General features: G+C 40.9%; 1 protein-coding gene across 1 annotated transcript in view; it reads right to left on the bottom strand.

The window, feature by feature from the left end:
- Positions 1-1,351: 1,351 nt before the first annotated feature.
- Positions 1,352-21,611, bottom strand: part of LOC129768868 (serine/threonine-protein kinase Smg1) — a 101,290-nt gene continuing 81,030 nt past the window's right edge. The window contains exons 7-10 of the mRNA XM_055770806.1: positions 12,933-13,841; positions 11,941-12,876; positions 2,664-4,194; positions 1,352-2,608 (exon numbers count right to left, since the gene is read on the bottom strand). Coding sequence (XP_055626781.1) covers positions 2,409-2,608; positions 2,664-4,194; positions 11,941-12,876; positions 12,933-13,841 — 3,576 coding nt within the window. The 3' untranslated portion in view covers positions 1,352-2,408. The remainder of the gene's footprint in view (positions 2,609-2,663; positions 4,195-11,940; positions 12,877-12,932; positions 13,842-21,611) is intronic.

The raw sequence follows: 21,611 nt of genomic DNA, 5'->3' as shown, positions 1-21,611 counted from the left end.
TGTGAATGCTGGAAATATAATACAGGCAATGTGTAGAGAAGAGAGCACATGGAATGCAGTGAACCACGCTATATGTAAAATTATGGTGAAACTTCAACGAAGATGGAGAGAAGATCAAAGAGTAACCAGAATAAATATAGAGCAATAAGTGCATAAGCACAGCCTCTTCCCCGAAGTAATACCAAATTGTGTTCCGGAGGGGGTCAGGTATGAAGTACAAGGTGGTGGTTTTAGTGAGTAGAAATCTCACACTACCCAGTCAACATGGCGGCTGGGTGTCTATTGAAGATTTCCACCTCCTTGACGAAAAAAACACACTTGCCGCACAACCAAAACCGCGTAAATTCCAAAATACGCGTAGAAATCAACCGGTAATTTTCAAAATCCGAGTAAAAATCTAACAAACAGTGAATCAGTTTAAAATGCAACCCATATTCTAACAATTGAGTAACTGAATTTTTTGGCATGCTACAATCATGATATCTGTATATCCTTTTATTTCTCAGCTACTTACCAGTGATACAATACAAACTTTTATTTCGTGAAAAGTCACATCAGTTAGCATATTGAATTTTTACGCGGTTGATACGTGCCGCGTAAAAAACCGCGTAAATTTCGAGATACGCGTAAAAAAATCGCGTAAAATCTAAAATTCGCGTAATAGAAAACCGCGTAAACTACGAAATCCGCGTAAATTCCTAAAACCGCATATAAAAACCGCGTGAAAAGCTACTTTAGTGTAATGTCGAGTTTTTCGTGTTAACCCTCTAAGACCCAAATTTTTATTTCTCTAAAAAACCTATTCCACTTTTATCTCGAATTTCCGACTTTCAACATAAAATACTCCTAGCAGAAAGCTGCCAGCATAAAACCAATGTGTATGTGTGATGGATGAAAATATTCTAAAGACGTTCTAGTAGGGGTGAACATTGAAAATAATGTCTGAATATTTGATAAAAAAAATCCGTAAACCCGCATAAAGGCGGGATTGGATTGTAGAGGGTTAATTTTAAAATATAATTTTAAAAATGCTATTGAAAATAGAAAGTATCAATAATAAAAGTTCCTTGTTCTAAATAAATTCAGTTCAGTTCATATAACAAACGATATTCTATGGCCATCATTTGGGGTATTGAGTGAGTTAAATATACAGATTTGTGAACAGTTACAGAAACTCGATTCAAAAGCAGTTGTATTCAAAGTCCTACATCAAGGTTCCGTCCGTGTCTCTAGAAACAAACACTTCTACTTGTTGTCAATTTTTGCCAGGCTATGACGAATACTCACACTAAATTCAAAATTGGAAATCATCGGGGATGTCATCGAAGAAGATGGAGTCAAAAGTACTCGCTATATATTTTTATTGATCCATTTCGAAACAGTAGAAAGTTTGCCTTTGAATAACCTATAATAGTAATGAATCGGGGGATGAATGAAATTGTTTCTTTCAACGAAATTTCTAAAAAATGATAGTACTCTGGATTAAAATTTGGAAGCGGAAATGATTAAAACGAAGGAATGCAAATGAGCCACATGCTATGGACACAAAAAATTATTCGCAAAGTTGAAACAAATAAAATGATGACGATAATTGAATGATTCCGGTGTCGAAGGAATACCAAGTGAATTTAAAACAGTCCGAAATATGACCAAGAAAATGAAATTTGAGAAAAAGTGGCATTGATCCCAAATCAATGACTGGCGGGTGCAAATCGTAAATAAAACTCCAGCGGGAAATAGTACCGGTATCAGGGCGGTAAAATTAAATATGATTGAGGAGATATTTTGACGTTTTATTTTTTATGCCTTCCGTCCGATCAATGATAAGCAATTCTTTGGGTCGTAGAAATGAGTTTGTATGGGTTCATACACACTGCCCAGCCAACTGATACCCATTTCTTCTATGTTGTTATAAGAAAGTTGGCTAGTTCTCTTAGATTCCGTTGGCTAAAGAACCATGACATGCCGGTAAAACAATCTAAGAGAAGCTTTGGATTGCATATCTCGATAGGGCGAAAGTTTGAAGTATAATATTTATATTTTTTGTTGTTGGGAATTGTAAATGACTGAATTTTGCAGTGCACTTTGTAAAAGTCACTACAGTGCGATGGTTAGAACTGTTTTAAATTCATTCTCTAAGTTGTATCGTCACTGTGGTGATATGAAACTTAGTAACATAGGCTGCAGCCCAGACTACCCCAACGCGCGAATAAAAAATGGAACCACTGATTGACTGCGCATCGAACACCACGACACTCGATACTCTGCAGATGGCTCCTGCGCGGGATTCCAGCAGTCTTATCTACTGGTGATACTTGGAACCGATATCGACACGGATGTGTCCCCACGGTTTAGAATATTGGATGATTTACCGACATGTTCAACCTGTTCTCATTAACCACATTATTTCACACCCAGGGAGTCCATCCTTCGTACAAAACTGCCAGATTGTCCGGTTCCATCGCTTCACGTATCATCCAATCCACTTGCTCTTGTGCGGTACATCGACGATTTGGGTCTGGGTCCCTACCCTCCAATTTCATGCGGATGCGCCGCCAAACAGATACCGCATATGCGTTGCGCTTCTGTTCTTTTGGAGTTTGTTGTACTGAAACGTAATCAAAATTAAACAAAGATTCATAAGGAACAACAACAGATCTTACCTTTATTCGTTCCACCTTCTGAAGTAAGTTTTTTAGCAGGTGAGTCCACGATTGGCATTCCTATTTTGTCATGCATTTCCTTTTCTGCGTTGATAGCTACATCATCGTCACGACTTTGTTCAAATTCAAACAACTGATCGAATGTTTGATGCACACTTGGTAACGTATTCTGCACTTGTTCCATCGCCTGTTGCACCCATTCATCGGTGAAGTCCTTGCTCAACATGTTCGAATGAAGTTCCGATATGGTTTCCAAAAATGATTTGTATTTCAACAGATATTCGCGCAGTGTTGGCGAGCATTCTATTTTGAGTTTCGTTTTCAATAAACCCTTGATATCGGCTGCCAAAACGTGATGCGTGCTTACGAGAGTTCTCAACTTGTGTGCACTCATGTGTAAATTGTCCTGAGCGGCCCTCACTTCTTTTTCTACTTTGGCGATTTTATTTTGCACCTGGTCGGTCATGTCATCGATCAGTGCTTTGACATTGCTCAGCCAAATGTGATCGATCTGTCCTTCTGGATCGAGCAGTTCAACCAAAGCAATTTCGGTTGGACTAACCATCGTCGAACAGGAATTTAGTTTTGTACAAGCCTTCCTGAAGCGCTCGACCAAGTCGACAAACTCTTGGTCCTGTTCCAGATCTCTATGCATGTGTAAACGAACGATATCATAGCTCAGAACAGAGCAGCAGTGTTTCAACGCAATGTCCAGATGAATCATTTGTTCGTCCAAGAAATCTCTCTTCTTCAGGGAAGCTTGCTCGAATGATGATAATAGGGGTACTAACTCAGCATTGGCCCCTGCTGCCCATTTCAAACGATGCAGGATTGCACTCGTATTGTTAAGAATCTCATCTCGCATCTTCTGAATAGTCGACTTCGCCGATGTAAGTGACTCAACGTAGCTTTTCAATTGCATCAGTAGAGTCGAACGATTTGCGTACAGCGTTAGATCACCTTGTTGCATATTGCCAACATTAGGAATTGTGGTTACATTGTGCATCCAACTGTGCGCCACAAACAACTTTTGCCATCGGCTCAGCGAAATTTGTTCAGTCATGATGCGCTCCGAGAGCAATTTGATGTGCATCATCTTCTTCCACGTGAAGCTGAGATGCAAACAGGCATTGTTCGTCTTGTTGTAGTCTATTTCAGTCACTTCAGCGAACATTCGTTCAAGGAACATGTTGCTCAAATCATTCATATGGATCCTGTTCGCGTTTGTTATTTGCTGCAGATTCGCTATGTCATGCGTCAACTGTGGATTGGAACGTTGCAACACTCCGTACATGACCATTCCAGCGGCAATCGAACCAATTCCCAGTAGTAAGTGATACGTGAAATCAGCAATAAATTTCCTCACCGGTCTGACTAAAGCGTCGTCATTGCAAATTGCCGCAAGACTGGTTCCGTTGAAGGCGCATGCCATCTGAAGGCAGGAGGTGAAGAACTCTATAATCGTCTGGATGCGCTTTAAAATGAATATAGCTTCCAAAACGTCATTCGTGGCTTTGTTTAGTATCAGTACCTGAAAATATGAATACAAAAAAAAACTGAATAAAAAAATAATGTTTAAATTTTAAAACTTTAGCAGTTAGACTTTTTTTGAATGCAGTCTGCAAAGGCTGTGACAGATCCTCAACAATCAACAGTTACTGATGCGATGCTGCACTCCTTAAGCGGCTCTTACACGATCAGTAGCATTGACATTATCAGTAAGGGCAATACTAGCAAGAATCACTCCATTCTGCATTATTATTATTCTTCAACCCTACACAATCATTGTTATTGCTTGGAGAAATGCAACAACTCTAATCAACAATGCTAATTCATAGTCTGAAGAGAAATGAACACATTTTCGAAATGAAAATTATCAATGAAAATTAATTTTATTGTATCAAATAAACATCCACATCAATAATTTGAAAGATTTCCTGCACAATCAACAGGTACTGGTGCGATGCTGCACTCCTTAAGCGACTCTTACACGATCAGTAGCATTGACATTATCAGTAAGGGCAATACTAGCAAGAATCACTCCATTCGGCATTATTATTAATCTTCAACCGTACACAATCATTGTTATTGCTTGGAGAAATGCAACAACTCTAATCAACAATGCTAATTCATAGTCTTAAGAGAAATGAACACATTTTCGAAATGAAAATTATCAATGAAAATTAATTTTATTGTATCAAATACACATCCACATCAATAATTTGAAAGATTTCCTGCGCAATCAACAGGTACTGGTTGGATGCTGCACTCCCTAAGCGGCTCTTACACGATCAGTAGCATTGACATTATCAGTAAGGGCAACACTAGCAAGAACCACTCCATTCTGCATTATTATTATTCTTCAACCCAACACAATCATTGTTATTGCTTGGAGAAATGCAACAACTCTAATCAACAATGCTAATTCATAGTCTTAAGAGAAATAAACAAATTTACGAAATGAAAATTATCAATGAAAATTAATTTTATTGTATCAAATAAACATCCACATCAATAATTTGAAAGATTTTCTGCAAAAAATGGCTTCTAATTATAATTTCAACTATTTGATCTGTTATTATAATGTCTGTCAGTAATGGATGAAGAAGATTCAAAACAATATGTTATGAGCATTTTTTTCATTAATCTATTAACAAATTGAAACTGTATTTTTCCATAGTAATCTCAATAACTTATGCTCGATTCATTACCAGTTAAAACTTTCGTAGAAGTCGATACCATATCTTACCCGTATACTTCAACCGCTTATTTGGGCAATAGATGTCGACACTGTACCGTCGCCATCGCGAATTAAAATTTAAAGCTTCGTGCTCCATCGTTGTGAATCGAAAATTATATAACGGGTTTTCAGGTAGAATGAAAAGATTTTTAAAATCAAAAAGAATAAATGAAAATATTTTTTTCACGTCAAATATGTTGCTCTATGTAATATAGTAACAGGTTCTTCCGTGAATGCCGAAGGAGTCTTGGACTAAAATTATATCTGGTAGTAATTTCATTTCATACTCATTTAGTAGGGATTTCAGAAAAAAAAGAAAATTGAATAAATAAAATTCAATGCTACGTGTTTTGTGAATTCAAGTCATAGAAAATAATAATTTGAAGTCACAGCAAATAATAACTTCCAATCAAATTTTTGAAGTTTCAAACTGCTTTGGGAACACTAACCTGATAGAGAGGAAATTGTCTCACAAACATAGATTTTAACACAAGATGTCGCACAGTATCCTAGACACCTCGAATGATAATGTCCCTGCACTATTACAGTAATGATGGAGCGAGATCCGAAAATCAGGATTATTGGTGCTCCCGTGGCCGAGTGGTTAGCATCACACCTAACATGCCGGGGGTTCGGGTTCGATTCCCGTTCTAGACAGGGGAATTTTTCGTCAAAGAAAATTCCTCCGTCTTGCACTGTGGTCACGCGTATTCTAGAGCTTGGCACTCAGGCATAGAAATCTCAACTAAGTGCAAGTAACAATGACGCAAGTAATACTACGTTGAGACAACGAAGTTCCTTTAGGAACGTTAGTGCCATTTAAGAAGAAGAAGAAGATAATTATTGTAGATCATATCATTTTTGTCAACCTTACACGATCATTGTTAATGTCATTCTGATGACGTAATGTCATTATTATTTATCGTGTAAGGGACCCTTTAAACTTTCTCTCATTCCTCTCCCATCTCTCTTACTTTATGTTTTCCCTCTCAACCAGTCTCCAAAATGTAACGCTCGTGCAAAAAGTTTCCTGCGCTCAATTGAACCCTCACTCCTTGTATACACATGCGCTCTGGCGAATAGAGATGGACGAAACAGTTCACTTTGATGAACGGTTCACTCACTAACCGTTCATCTAAGTGAATCAGTTCTTTTGAACCGTTCTTTCGCTCTTTAGTTCAGCGGTATTAAGAACAACATAGAATGTTGGCTGGAACCCAACATCAGTAGACAGCTATTAATTGATATCGTTGGATTGGATAGTGTACGTATGGGAATTATATTTTTGAAATTTAGTGGGGAAAGATAAGCTGCTTCATGAAAAGTCTCAAACTGTGTGTGAAAATATGTTTATCGGTCGACAAAAGTTTATGTAATAATTTGATGCGCACAAAATATGTGCAATTTTTCATATTCTCTTTTTGGAAAACACACAGGTTCCATGTAAGATCATATTTCATAGTGTTCATTCAGGGAAAAAATCAGCAGCGATTTTCACCTACAATATACAAACATACAAACGATCACGATAACATAATATTTATCCATTCCGTCCAGCGCAAATCAGTTCAGCTGCGCTAGTTCGTTCGCAAACACTTCGTTCTCAAACAGTTCGTTCCCAAACAGTTCACTCTCAATCAGATCTTTCCCATACAGTTCACTCGCAAACAGTTCGTTCACAAACAGTTCACTCTCCAACAGTTCACTCGCAAACCGTTCTTACGGGATCAGTTCGTTCACGAACAGTTCACTCTCCAACAGTTCACTCTCAAACAGTTCACTCGCAAACCGTTCTTACGGAATCAGTTCGTTCACAAACCGTTCGCTCGCAATCAGTTCGTGGGGAGAACTACCGTTCTTTGATAAAGAACGACCGCTCGTTCACTCTTTTCGGCGAATTAGTTCTTTCGTACCGTTCGTGAACGGTTTGCCCATCTCTACTGGCGAATGAACACGAACAGAAACATAGATGAATTTTGTATCCCATTTGTTTATATATTTAGGCTCATTATCATCATTAGCTTTTAAGCTGTAACGGAGCCGGATTTAAATTGAAATGTTACATGTTTCTATAGTTTCTATAAATTGTAAATTACACACACAGTAGCCATTTAGGCGTAAGAGTATTCCTTCTGTTCTTCCCTTGTCTAGATAGATCGGATAGCGGAGACAGTTGATAAGATCATTATAGTGTTTCTTGCAAGAACAGAGCAGCTTCAAGCAGCGCTTAAATATGGATGAAGAAAGGCCAGGACTCCGGCCGTGAATCGATCTCCATCGCTGATTATTATTCTATTGTTGCGTTGACGTAATTATTCTATAACAACAAAAACATGGTCGATTGAGAGCCCTGAGTTTTGAATGCACGCTTGATCGCTTAGTAAGCGAATGCGCAACCAATGTGGAAGATTCTCGTATAGATGAAATGTTTTGTTGTGAACACCATTCGCTTTAAGATGTGAGGATCGTTACTGCACCGTGTTTATTTATTTATTCATTGCTGTTATATTCGTTTAACTGAAATGTCTTAATAAATAATATCACAGTACACAATGAATGTATTCAGATCTAGCCACGCTTTTCGAAAAACAGTTGAAATGTTATGATGGAAAACATTGGAATACTGACAATCAACTTGTTTCTTTGGCTCCAATCGACGAACACATTCATCAAATGTTGTAAACGATGGCAGTCTTCGATACTCTTTTACCGCACAGTACAATTTCAGATCATCAGCGTAGATTAGTTCACACCCATCGCTAAGTAAAGCGTGTTCATATACTGTGTTTATGTACCTTGTTCTACTGTTGTTTTCATGCTTTGCTTAGAACGACCGAAGAGAAACGATGTTTCGTATCTGAATTATGCGCCGTGTTCAATACCCTCGCCAATTCCTAGCTCTCACGTTAAATGAGTTTGATACACTTCGCTCCTAGAGAGAACACGTGTTTGCTATGAACGCGCGCTGATGAATTTTCTGAAGACTGGTGTAAATATTGCCGGAAGGAACTATGTCCGGACAGGAACTGTTTCAAGTAAAATGTCAGCTCTCCATGCTTCCTGTTCAACTAGGTCGATAGTACTGACATGAGCCCAGACGTCCATTTGCCGTTCTCCGCCGTGTCCCATTCTTGTTACCACTTCAATAGTAACTCTGCTCTCGCTGTTTTCCGGATACCACTGGTTTTCTTTCGTATATAACATTCGCCGTTTTCCACTAGGGTGATGCCAATCGGGATCATGCAACTCGCATCGCCAAGAGCCGAAACGTACGGCCCAGTTTTCTGCAATTCCGATCGGTTTCGAGAGCCGTAGACCAGACTGGCGCTCCGTACCGTAGTATTGTCGAGGATACAGTAGCTAGAAGACGCCTTTTGCCACTGCAGGGTCCAGCGTTGTTCATCATTATCCTCGCTATTGCACTGATGGACTTCTCTGCTTTTCCGCAAGCGTAGTCGACGTGGTTGTTGAAGTTCAGCCGGTCGTCGATCATGACTTCCAAGTACCTCAGCGTACGCTTCGAAGATATCACGTGTTCCCCGACTGTGACTTCCACCCGCTGCCCGGCTTTGCAGTTATCTCACCAACAGCACCTTTGTTTCGTCACGAGCAATTCGCAGTTTCGCTGCTCGCATCCAGTTGTCTACTGTGACGTTGGACTCGGTTGTTAGCACCTTCACCACCAGCGTTTCGTCTATCACTGTTAGTGCGACGTCGTCCGCGAAGCCACGATCTCCACATCTTTGGGAAGCTTCAATGCACACTTGGGGGTCTCCGTGGCCACATTGGTTGCGCGTTCGCTTAGTAAGCGATCGATCGTGAGTTCAAAACTCAGGGCCCTCATTGTTGTTTGGGCCTTTGTGTTGTTACAGAATAACTACGTCCACGCAACAATCATCAGCGATGGATATCGATCCACGGTCGAAATAAGATCGATTCATCCATACAACTGCTCTGCTCTGCAAGACACATCGGGCTGCTGTTCTATAAATAACTCAACAATGATCAATCAACTGTCTCCGCTGTCCGGTCTAACTGGATAATGGAAGAACAGATAGAAAACTCTTACGCCTAAATGGCTACTGTGTAAATGTGTACCATATGCAATGGTATGGAAGGGATTCTCTTACGCCGAAAAAATGGCAACTGTATAATGTGCTAATTATAGATATGATAAACATGTGACATGTACACGATTAAAATTCGGCTCTGTTACAGCTAAAATGCTAATGAGCCTAAAATAAACAAAAGGGATAAAAAAAATGTCAGCACTCCGTTGTACATAACGTTCCAGAGCGTTTGACCCAGGATAGAGCCTTGTGGAACTCCGACCGTTATATTCATCGGTACCTGCCCTCTGCTCGTCTCGTAGATTAGAATGCGGTTCTGGAAAAAGCTTCCTAAGATTCTGCACAAGTACTCCGGAACTTTCGTACGGTGCAGGGATTCGGCAATGGCCTCCCAGTTAGCGCTATTAAACGCATTCGTCACGTCGATCATTCCTATCGCGCAGTGTTTGTCGCCCCTCCACTTTGTTTAGATGACTTCTCAGCTTTTCCGATCACCGCCCGGATGGCATCATCCGTGGACCTGCCTTTTCGGAAACCGAACTGCATTTTTGACAGACGATGGCCACTCTCCGTACACTTCGTCAGCCGGTTGAGGATTGAACTCTCCAAGAGTCCAAGAGCGTATCCAACAGACATAAAGGTCTATATGATGTTGGAACTTTCGGGGGTTTTCCTGGCTTCGGCAGCAACAATAGCTGTCCTATACTCCATTTTTTAGGAAAGTAACCATCTTCCAGACATTTCTGTAGCGCTGTTCTGAAAATGTCCGGGAACGCCTGTATCACATTGGGGAGTCCGTCGGGGCCGGGTGATTTCTTCATCTACAGTCTTTTTGTCACTGCTACCAGTTCTTCGTTGCAGACTGGTAAACGTTCAGCAGCATTCTTTTCGTACGGTGTGGGTGGCCTAGTCGTTGGATCATGCCTCGGGAATAATCCCTCCACAGTGATCTTCAGCTTCTCGGGACACGATTCGACGGGCGTCACTTGATCTCTGATCTTCGCCATCACGACGCGACAAGCTTCGCCTCATAGATTGGCGTCTGCATTTCGACATAGCTCCTTAAAACAGTCTAATTTCCCGTTGCAAGGCGGTTCTAGCTGCTCGGTACACCGCACTATTCTCCTCTCTATAGCACTCTTTCTTGCTCGCTGAACCCTTCTTCTGGCTCGGAGACAACTAGCAAGGTGGCTACGGACTGTTTCGTTCCACCAGTAAATTGGGCGTCGTTTATTTTTAGGTTCTATTTTTTTAGGCATGGTAGTGCCGCATTCTCTCACCATTAGATCTGTCAATTTTTCTGCGTTCCAGTCTGAAGCTACGCTATCTAGACAAAGTGCTTCAACAAAAAGGTACTTGTCGAACTCATTCGTCTTCCACTTCCGCTCGCAGCTGGTTGTCCTCCGTACTACTACGTGGTTTCGTTCATCGATTTTATGGTGATCACTTTGCGTATACGATTCGCACACTTTCCACTTCGTGTTCGCCAACAACGACGGACTGCAAAAGGTAACGTGATGGATTCGCGGCCATTTTTCCGGAAAGTGCTGGTGATATCTTCGTTCAATAACGTCACTTCCAGCCGGACGAGAGCTTCCAGTAGACTGTACCTTCTTACGTTGGTACATCTACGTCCCCACTCCACCGCCAAAGCGTCCAATGACGATCGGTTTGCTAACGATTAATTCCGCGGTCATTGCGTCTATCATCTGGTAGAACTGCTCATTTGTCCATCTCGGGGCTGCGTAGCAACTACACATGAAGATTCCGTTGATTTTGGTGATTACGAAACCTTCCTGTGAACTCTCTACCACTTCTTGGATGGGGTACCTTCCCATCACCTGTATTGCACCCATCTCTACTTTATCCGCCACCCAGTTACCGTTATCACGAGGAGCTCGATACGGCTCTTCGGCTGATGAAGGCCTTGATGTTGATAGCTCAGGAATTGGGAAAACTTGGTACTTTGGTCTTGAAAAAGATCGTTTGGAATTCACGAAACTTGGAAACTTGAAGCACTTTGGGAATCAAAAACTTAGAAAATTAAACACATAGGAATAATTCAAACACAGTGGAATTTATTTTTGCGAGGTTATACTTTCAAAGGTTGGAATTGGAATAAAAATATGGATGGCATGGATGGATTTGTACGTTCTCAAATACATAATTGTGATGTGGAGATGTGTCATGCACCACACATTGCATTTATGGTGGGATGATTGGAAGGATTGGAAAGGATGCAACGCTTGCCCTTCGTTCGCCCTAAGGGGGGCGCGAAGATCTATTTTGAACGTGTTTTCTCGTCTCATCGCGAAACACTTCACACAGCGTGGCACAGTACAATATAATAATTTTTTAAAGGTTGATGCTTCACTTGTGATAAGCGCAATCGAAATATACATCTGCACGTCTCAAAAGCTAGACGGTGTAGGTTATTAAAAAAGATATAAACATCACCTTTACTCACCGTCAAATCCTTAGCATCTTTAACTTGATCTATACAATCGGTATCATCCGATGCCATTAGTCCATCGCACATAGCCTGTATTAGCTCGCTCCGTTTGTCAATCAAATCACTAAACAGTGAATGAAGCTTCAAATATAAACTTCCTCCTTCTGTTGGGGTTTCCTGCAATCGATAGCGCTCGCCTAACGCTGCTATTCGCCTCCTCAAGCTCTCCACTGTAACCATCACTTCCGCGTGTGGCGAAGGAACGTTCATCACTACGCACTGCAGATGCATGTTCAGATCATTCAAAATCTCTGACAACGGAACAACATTATTTTGCAGGTCAGAAACGGCGGAAATCATCTCGATCACACTCTGATTCTCAGAAATGATTCCCCGCAGCGTGTCGGTAAGAAAGCTTTGGGTGATACATTCGTGCATATTATGCAACTGCTCGTAAATTCCTACGCAACAGGACAGACAGTGCATACCAACGGAGAAACTATCCTTGGGGATGCAACAATTGTCGTCCTCGAAACAAATCTGGCTGAGTGTATGTAGCTGCGATAAACCGGTGTAAAATTCGTACAGGAACCAATCGCCATTGAACTGCATGTCAACGAGGGTATCGCCTGCAGCGGAAGCAGCCTGTTCCATCAATAGGTATGTTTGGCTCAGATCTTCATAAGGCTTCAAGGCAGCACCCGTCAACAAATATCTTCCGTTAAGATTGCCCAAGGCCATCGCATTGATTGTGGAATGGGCATTTTCGTAAAGCTGATCGATGGGAATGGTACACTCGTTCAACTCCTGAGTATGATAACTTAGAAGCTCCGATAGTCTAAATGTGCTGTCCGAGATGAAATTTGTGAGTTGAAACGAGAAAGAGAGAACTTGCTGACCGGGTGAGTGTTGCTGTAGTTTTGTTAGGTACTGTTGGTAGTTTCGCATGACCTGAAAGAAATTATAGCATTAGAGTTTGTTTATGACAAGGAATTTGAGTTGCATACTTCTTGGCACGAATCCTGTGTGTTATTATCGATCAGCGTTCTGCACCAAGCGGCATACATGTGATCTCGATGATTAAGCTCGAAATCATTCGGAAAGTATTTTATAATCTCCCCGTACTGACTGAGCGTTTCGAATACGTGTTTTACAAGTACCATTGTTTGATGGGAATATTCGTTAAACTCATGTCGACATGTGTTTGTCTTGAGGAAAGTGTCGCGAAGGTTTGAGCTTTCTAAAAATTCTTGTACCAATTCAAACTCTGAGCTGGAACACTCAATTGCGTTTGTGTCTATTCCAGCAGTGTATTCATGTAATTTTTCACTATCAATATCTTTCCGGAAGCTCCGGTACTCATCGATCTTCTTCTCGCATTCCGAAATCTTACTCATGAGAGCTTTCTTCGTCGAAGCGTGGGTTTCAACTAAACCTTTGAAAACACTATATCGTTGCGAGAGCGTGTTCAAAGGATGGCTGCCGATAGCCGAATCCAGGGATTCTGCCTCACGGATCATCTGTATCTGCCGAGATAGGGAATCCCGCTGCTTCTCAGCGTCTCTCAATTCGATGCGATTGTTTTCGAGTTCGAGTAGGAACACTTGAATAAGCGAAAGCTGCTGGTACATATTGTCCCGATTGCGGATCCATTCCGTTTTGATTTCCGAGAACCGAATCGCTAATGTATCGCGATTCACTTCCCGCTCCAGCTGTTTCTTCGCTAGATACAGTTCACTGTTGAAACCTTCTCGGTTGTCGTATGTTGATACGGAGAATGTTGCCGCGCCGGCCTCCTCACTAACCGCCCAATCCACCAGCGGATCATACACGAAGGCTTCCAGTAGAGTGAGCAGAGTTTCACGTCCCTTCTTCAATGACTTCAGAACATGCTCACATGCCAAACGGAACGTGCCCTGTAAACAAATAGTCATAAAACACGATCAGTTACAATTATTTTCAAAATGTTTCTTGACGAAACAAAAACCATAACTGATATCCGAATACAATATATTGAACATGACAGAAAAACATCATTTTTCGATAGAACCCCATATCACCCCAGTGATAAGCGGCGGCAAATCATAGAAGCAGTGTAACAACGATGATCAATGAAACCGTGTTGCGATAAATTGAATTGTAACAAAACATGAGGTTCTAGGGGTTATGATGTGAGCACCATAAAACGTTATCTTTTCATGTTACACTGATGAATGAATAAACTTTTTTTGGTGTGCCTTTGATCCGCCTAACTATACTCAAATACAATAAAGTGGAATACACAGCCAATAGATATTGGGAACCATAGAAACGGTTGAGACCATTGCATTCGCAAATCTGCAAATCGATTATCGAAACTGCATTCGCAACTGTGTGGGTGGAGTTCACCGTGAACGAATGCTCCGAGATATGACAATGCAGCTGTTCAATCTCTCGCACTGATAAGTGCGCACGATAAACGACTTGTTTTACTCTCCACTGTGACATGCCGAACAGTAATTGAAGACTTCTCTATCTGTTGAGGTACATATAATTGATAAACTTTGCTTTTCTGATAATTGTCTGTACTCTCAGAATCGCTAAGTACATACCGTTATTTTGGTGGTGTCGTCAGAAATCAATCCTGAGCTACCCTTCCGGAACACTATACGGAACTACATCAATAGGCGGTTCTGGACGAATTGATCAACAATAATTGCATGATTGTTTTTGAAGAGTTTCTCTCCCACGACATATAAATAAGTGCATAATGTTTGAACAGTCGCTTAAATCAACTACTTTTCTTATTAATGTTCGAAAAACAACTTTATAAAGCTTGAACATTTAGAATTCGGAATCACAAAACCAATTGTACATCGATAAAAGATACGAATTTTTTTTATATATCAAAATGCAGATGAATAATTTTTTATTGGAGCAAAAAATTATTGAAGCACATTGAAAAAAAAATCCGTTATAGTTTTGGATGATTTTTCGTACTTTTCTTCGGATACCTTCCTCCAAAGTTCGGATTCTCTGTTGGTCGACCTCAATGGTCATTTAATTTCACGATATCTTCGTGTCTGCAGCATCCCGAGTCAATTTTGGATCCTTCTTCAATTTCCGCTCGACAATTGCCTGATATTTTTCGATTGGGCGGAATTGGGGGTAATTACGAGGACTGAGGTATTCTCAATGTAACCACCCCATTGTCACGGCACCACTGAAGCAACTCTCGACTATAATGACAGCTTGCCACATCTGATCAAAACTCCATCTGCGAGTTTCGCGAGTTTAGTATCTTACCACTACGGATTTGTAATGTGGTGTGTTCTAGTCAAAATCAAATTTCTTATCTCGATTTCCATCCTGCACAACTTTTGTCAAAACAAAACGGATCAACGTGAATTAATGACCGTCGAAAGATACACTGCCGTTCTACGCATAGTTGTCCCATGTTACTTTTTGACTTATCTTCATTAAATGATGTTTTTATGTCCAATCTTCCGGGAAAACACAAAAATTTGTAGTTTGTTTTTTAAAAAACAACATCAAGCTCAATTGTCCGATGTTGATTTGTTGATATTCTAGGCATAACTGTCCCACCATGAATTTTCAAGCCCGTAACCAAGATTTTTTTTCCAAAATATATATTTTATTAAGGCACATATGGCGTTAGCCTGACGGGGCTGGAAGTTCAATATTTTGACAATTTTTGTCTTACTACTATGTTAGTAATATATAACCGATTACACGCGGTTGGCTCGAGGTTAGTATTACAAAGATTCTCATAATTGCTATGTTGCAGTCTCCAGTGCTCTGTATGTGTGGCCGATACGGGATACTTCCTATTGGGGTGCAACTGACCATTAATCAGCGACGCCCCCCTAGTCTGTACCACATATCAATCGTGGTGCATCTCTCTTGACTCGAGGAATCTAGGGTAGAATGGTCACTGGGCGGTACAATCTTCAGCTCGTGTAGAGTTGTCATGAGCGGTACAACCTTTGGCTCTTGTTGAATGGTCAGTGGCCTGCACAATCCTCGACCTGTGTATTTGTAAAGAGTATGTGTATGTATTGCCGCGACTAAGTAAAAGTTTATAGATCGGATAGGAGGGATATGAAACAGGGACACAACGAAAGAAACATCATTAAACGTTGACATCGGCGTTTCTGAGGAACAGGTATAGATGAAGCAGAAGATCAGGGTCATGGCTACCTAAGATATCCCGGACGGGGATATCCGATTGTCTGCCTAGTGCCCTCAATGCTATGGAAAGCTGAGAGCGGGCGGCATAGAACCGGATACACGACCAGACAACATGCTCGATGTCGTGGTAGCCATCGCCACAATCACAAAGATTGTTTGCTGCAAGCCCAATGCGATAGAGATGCGCGTTTAGGCTGTAGTGATTGGACATAAGCCGAGATATCACGCGAATGAAATCACGACCTACATTCAATCCCTTGAACCATGCATGCGTCGAGACCTTAGGGATAATCGTGTGTAACCAACGACCGAACTCATCTTCACTCCACTTGCGCTGCCAACTTACGAGTGTGTACTGACGAGGAATGTGAAAAAATTCGTTATAAGCAATTTGCCTTTCAAAAAGTGTGCCTACTGAAGCGCCCACCTTAGCTAACGAGTCCGCTTTCTCATTCCCCGGAATCGAGCAATGAGAGGGAACCCATGCCAAGGTAATCTTGAATAATTTTTCGACCAAAACACTCAATAGATGTCTTATTCTTGTTAGGAAATAAGATGAGCGTTTATCAACTTTCATTGAGCGGATTGCCTCTATTGAGCTGAGACTGTCTGAAAAAATAAAATAGTGGTCGATGGGCAATGTTTCAATGATCCCTAGTGCGTAGTATATCGCACCCAGTTCAGCGACATACACGGAACAAGGATCTTTGAGTTTTAAAGAGGCACTGGAATTTTCATTGAAGATGCCGAAGCCAGTGGACCCGTTTATGAATGAACCGTCAGTAAAGAACATTTCATCAGATCCAACATTCCCATATTTTTCCAATAATATCGATGGAGTAACATTGGAGCGTAGATGATCTGGTATTCCATGGATTTTTTGTCGCATGGACAGATAAAAAATGACAGAGGAATTGCAAAAGTATGGGAAGCAAACTTGGTTGGGGATGCCTGGTGAAGGGTGCACTTCATGGGTAAGGTACTCATGGTACAAAGACATAAAAGTTGACTGAGGAGTCAGTTGAAGTAGATTTTCGAAGTTATCAATCACCAATGGATTCATGATCTTGCAACGGATGAGAAATCTGTAGGATAATTCTGTGAACCGAAGAGTAAGCGGGGATACTCCTGCCAAAACTTCGAGACTCATCGTATGTGTCGAATGCAAACACCCCATGGCTATACACAGGCAACGATATTGTATTCTCTCCAGCTTGAGAATATGAATCCTGGCAGCTGAAGCAAAAACTGTCATATTCTAACACTGATAATATCGTTGTTTTGTACAACTGAATGAGGTCTCCTGGAAGGGCGCCCCACCATATTCCGGTTATTGTTTGGAGAAAATTGATTCTTTGCTGGCATTTCTGTTTCAAATACGCAATGTGTATTCCCCAGGTACATTTAGAGTCAAAATATACTCCAAGGTATTTGAAAAACATCGAGTGCCTGATCGTTTTGCCGGATAGGATAGCTGGAATTGGGCTGGTTCATGCTTTCTATAAAATACGACCATTTCGATTTTCTCCGTAGAGAATTCGATACCCAGCTTTAGAGCCCACGTGAACAGGTTGTTCAGGGTATCTTGCAAGGATTTTTGCAGAACGGCGGGGTTAGTACCCCTGATGGAAATAACTCCATCGTCTGCAAGTTGTCTCAACGTGTAATCTCTAGTTAGACAATCATCTATATCATTGACGTAAAAACTATACAAGAGGAGGCTTAGGCAGGAGTCTTGTGGTAGGCCCATAAAACTGTATCGAGAAGATTTCAAGCGGCCATGATTGAAAAACATGTGCTTTTCTGACAGTAAATTGTACAGGAAATTATTCAGAATTGGTGAAAGTCCACAATTATGAAGCTTCTCTGAGAGAATTTCCATGGAAACTGAATCAAATGCCCCTTTGATATTGAGGAAAACGGAAGCCATTTATTCTTCGCGAGCAAATGCGATTTGGATTTCAGAAGATAGCAGCGCGAGACAATCGTTCGTCCCTTTACCTCGGCGGAAGCCAAACTGCGTGTTTGACAGCAAATTGTTCGTTTCGACCCACTTGTCCAAACGAAGTAGAATCATTTTCTCTAACAATTTACGAATACAGGATAACATTGCAAACGGCCTACACGAATTGTGATCGCAAGCCGGCTTGTTGGGTTTTCGTATGGCTATCACTCTCACTTGTCTACAGTCATGTGGGACAATATTCAGATCCAGAAACTTGTTGAACAAGTTCAGCAAACGCTGTTTCGCCAAGTCGGGAAGATTCTTCAACAAGTTGAATTTAATCTTGTCCGACCCCGGAGCTGAATTGTTACATGAGAGGAGGGCAATTGAGAATTCTACCATCGAAAAATTCTCATAATCCCATTGGAGCGGAATGTCGCGTACGACGCTTTGTGCAGGAACGGAATCGGGACAAACCTTTTTTGCAAATTTGAAAATCCAACGGTCAGAGTATTCATCACTTTCATTTGTATGGTTCCAGTCACGCATTTTCCTAGCCGTATTCCAAAGAGTGCTCATAGCGGTCTCCCTTGACAAACCATTGACGAACTTCCGCCAATATCCACGCTTTTTTGCTTTAATCAAACCTTTTAGTTTGGCTTCTAGAGCTTGGTACTTTCGAAACCATTCCACTAATCCAGTTTTCCTGAATTTTTTGAAAGACGATGATTTTTCAAGGTAGACCTTTGAACACTCCTTGTCCCACAAAAGTGATGGAGAACGACGTCGGAAACTGGTAGCTGGTACACGTTTCTTTTGAGCTTGAAGTGCGCTTTCGTAAACCAAACTCGATATAAAGCTATACTCTTCGAGTGGAGGAAGTTCATGCATTGAAGCAAGTGCTGCAGATATTGGCGATCGATAAAATTATTGGTAGGTGATCACTACCGTGGGGATCTTGGATTACCTTCCACGTGCAATCCAGGGATAATGAAGAAGAGCAGAGAGAGATTAAATGATCCAAATGAGGGGATCTTCTCTTATTTCATTAAACAATAGTTTTCTGCTTATAAATAACCTAGTGTATTGCTAAACAAAAATGTAGACAAATATGCTAGCAAAACTTGAATGCATTTTCTCAGTTGCTGATTTTGGAACATGGGACAACTATGCGTAGAACGGCAGTACAGGTCTTCAAAAAGAAATTGCTGTCAAAAGATATACTATGTACTATCATAAACTATGAATGTACAGGTCGTTTAAAGACAGTTATTTAAATTCAAATTAAACACAGATGCATCATTTATCATTGATTTGGCTTTATTCGAAAGTTAATCATTTGTTATTTTTATTTGAATGAAATTCCTGGCATTTCCGGCCTCGGTCTACCTCGACTGACTCGGAGAAAGGAAGGAAGTTCGGGAAGTCCAATTTTCGGTTACTTTTCGCAGAATACGTGGCGAATGGCGTAAATTTTCTGCAGCTTATCGACGAAGAGCAGAGGCTTCATATAGTCCCACGAAAAATAGTCCAATTGTATTGAATTGCATTATCTTGGACCTCAATTTACGGTTCAATTACGTGAAACTACTCGTTAGGCGAACATTTCGTTTGTATATACAGTGGAACTCCGATTATCCGCGGTGCGGATTATGCGCGACAGCGAGATTCATAGTAAATCCATAGGACTTCTCAAAATTTATCAGTGAGTGATAGACTCATGCACTTTTGTCTTGGTCATGGTTTTCACATTATCTGACCACTGATGTACACCTTCTAGATGGATAGTTTAATGATTTATGTATTAATAAAACATTGTTTTCATGCTGAAATATCGTTTTTTCGTGTTCGGAACTCATTTTTAGTCCTTTATTGCGTTATCCGTGATTTTCGTTATTCGCGGTGAGCTAACCAGACTATTCCGCGGATCATCGGGGTTCTACTGTATATGTATCCATTCAATCAAGAGTAAGTTTCATCGCTGGCCTGACAAAATGGCAAACTTAACTAAACACACATCAAGGGACAAAATTCTTACCAGTTCAAAGGCCTAACCTTCACAAATGCTCAGATAGCTTTTTAATCAGACGCAAATGTGTAAATTACACATTTTTAGTCAGTTTTTACACTTCGAAGCTATTGGTATGGTGTTAAACCTTGAACACTCCAAATCCTGTGGACTCATTCATAGGGGACCCATCAGTAAAGTACATATTATCACAATTGATACGGCCATGCTTTGCATTGAAGATCGTAGGAACGATCCCCGATTGATGATAATCTGGAATTCCTTGGATTTTCTCCTTCATGAACAGATCAAAATGTACAGAGGAATTGATGTAGTCAGGAAAACAAACACGGTTGGGAGTATACGAAGAAGGATCAACCTGCATGGAGACGAATTCATGATATGAGCTCATGAATCCAGAATGAAAATTTAGCTCGATAAGCTGCTCAAAATTTCCGATTACCAATGGTTCATAACCTTACACCGGATGAGGAACCGAAGAGATAATAAATTGAAGCGATCTTTTAGTGGGAGTACGCCTGCCAAAACCTCGAGACTCATGATATGCGTTGAGGGCATACATCCCAACGCAATACGGAGACAAAGATACTGAATTCGCTCGAGTTTAATGAGGTGTCCTTATTTTATCATCAGAGGCCCGAAATAATCCACCACTTTGTGCGTGAATCAATCCAGTCGTCCTAGCTTCTGGAAAATGTACGATCATAGAAGACCGTGGAGTGGCTTTTCGAATACTGCAGAACCGTGACCGCAAAAAATCACAAAGGGTACAAGCGCTACCGAAATAGCTGCGCAATGTCACAAGTTGGCTAGAAATATTCTGACGCGAGAAAAACATCATGATGTTCTTCTGCGTTTTCTGCCACAAAAAAAAATCGTAACCTTTATTATAAATTATTTTTTTCGTTTTCGTCTTCCGAAATTTGTTCTGAGATTAATTCAACGGAGGCGGAGTCCCCAAAGGGTACTTAGCGAGAATAGGGAATCTCCTTCCAAAAAAATCCTTTTTTTCCCGGCAGATCAGTGGAATTCGCCACTCTGATATCAAGCCGCAGCTGAACGAAGTTTTTGAGTAATCAAATGGACCAAAACTAGCCTAGAAGGTCTTGAAAGGAGGACAAGAAAAGCATTCAGAGTGGCCGGGAAGCATCATACTCAATCGACACTGGAAAGAAGACACTACCACGCAAAGAAGGAGAATTTGAAATCGTCGACATTTCTGAACTATGTGTTGCTCAAGTACGACATCATATCTGCTTCCCTTTTCAAGATGTGCTCGGATCACACTGTTCTAACCGATCTTCCGATCTTCCACAATCTATATAATGTTTTAAGACGAGAGCGACCGACAAATCACCATCACCGCGTATCGATCATTGGTCCTGGAATTCAAAGATTTGTGGGGGCAAATGGAGGTCCCAAAAAATGTTTCCATTCGGCGGTGGCATTTGCAGTAAGGAAACTGACCTACACTGGAGATCAAATTTGATTACATTGGACGAATTTCATGCCAACTCATCT

The sequence above is a fragment of the Toxorhynchites rutilus genome, chromosome 1 (genome assembly GCF_029784135.1).
Source record: "Toxorhynchites rutilus septentrionalis strain SRP chromosome 1, ASM2978413v1, whole genome shotgun sequence".
Taxonomy (NCBI): Eukaryota; Metazoa; Arthropoda; class Insecta; order Diptera; family Culicidae; genus Toxorhynchites; species Toxorhynchites rutilus.
The sequence above is the reverse complement of the archived record's forward strand: the minus strand, read 5'-3'. Positions and strand labels throughout refer to the sequence as shown.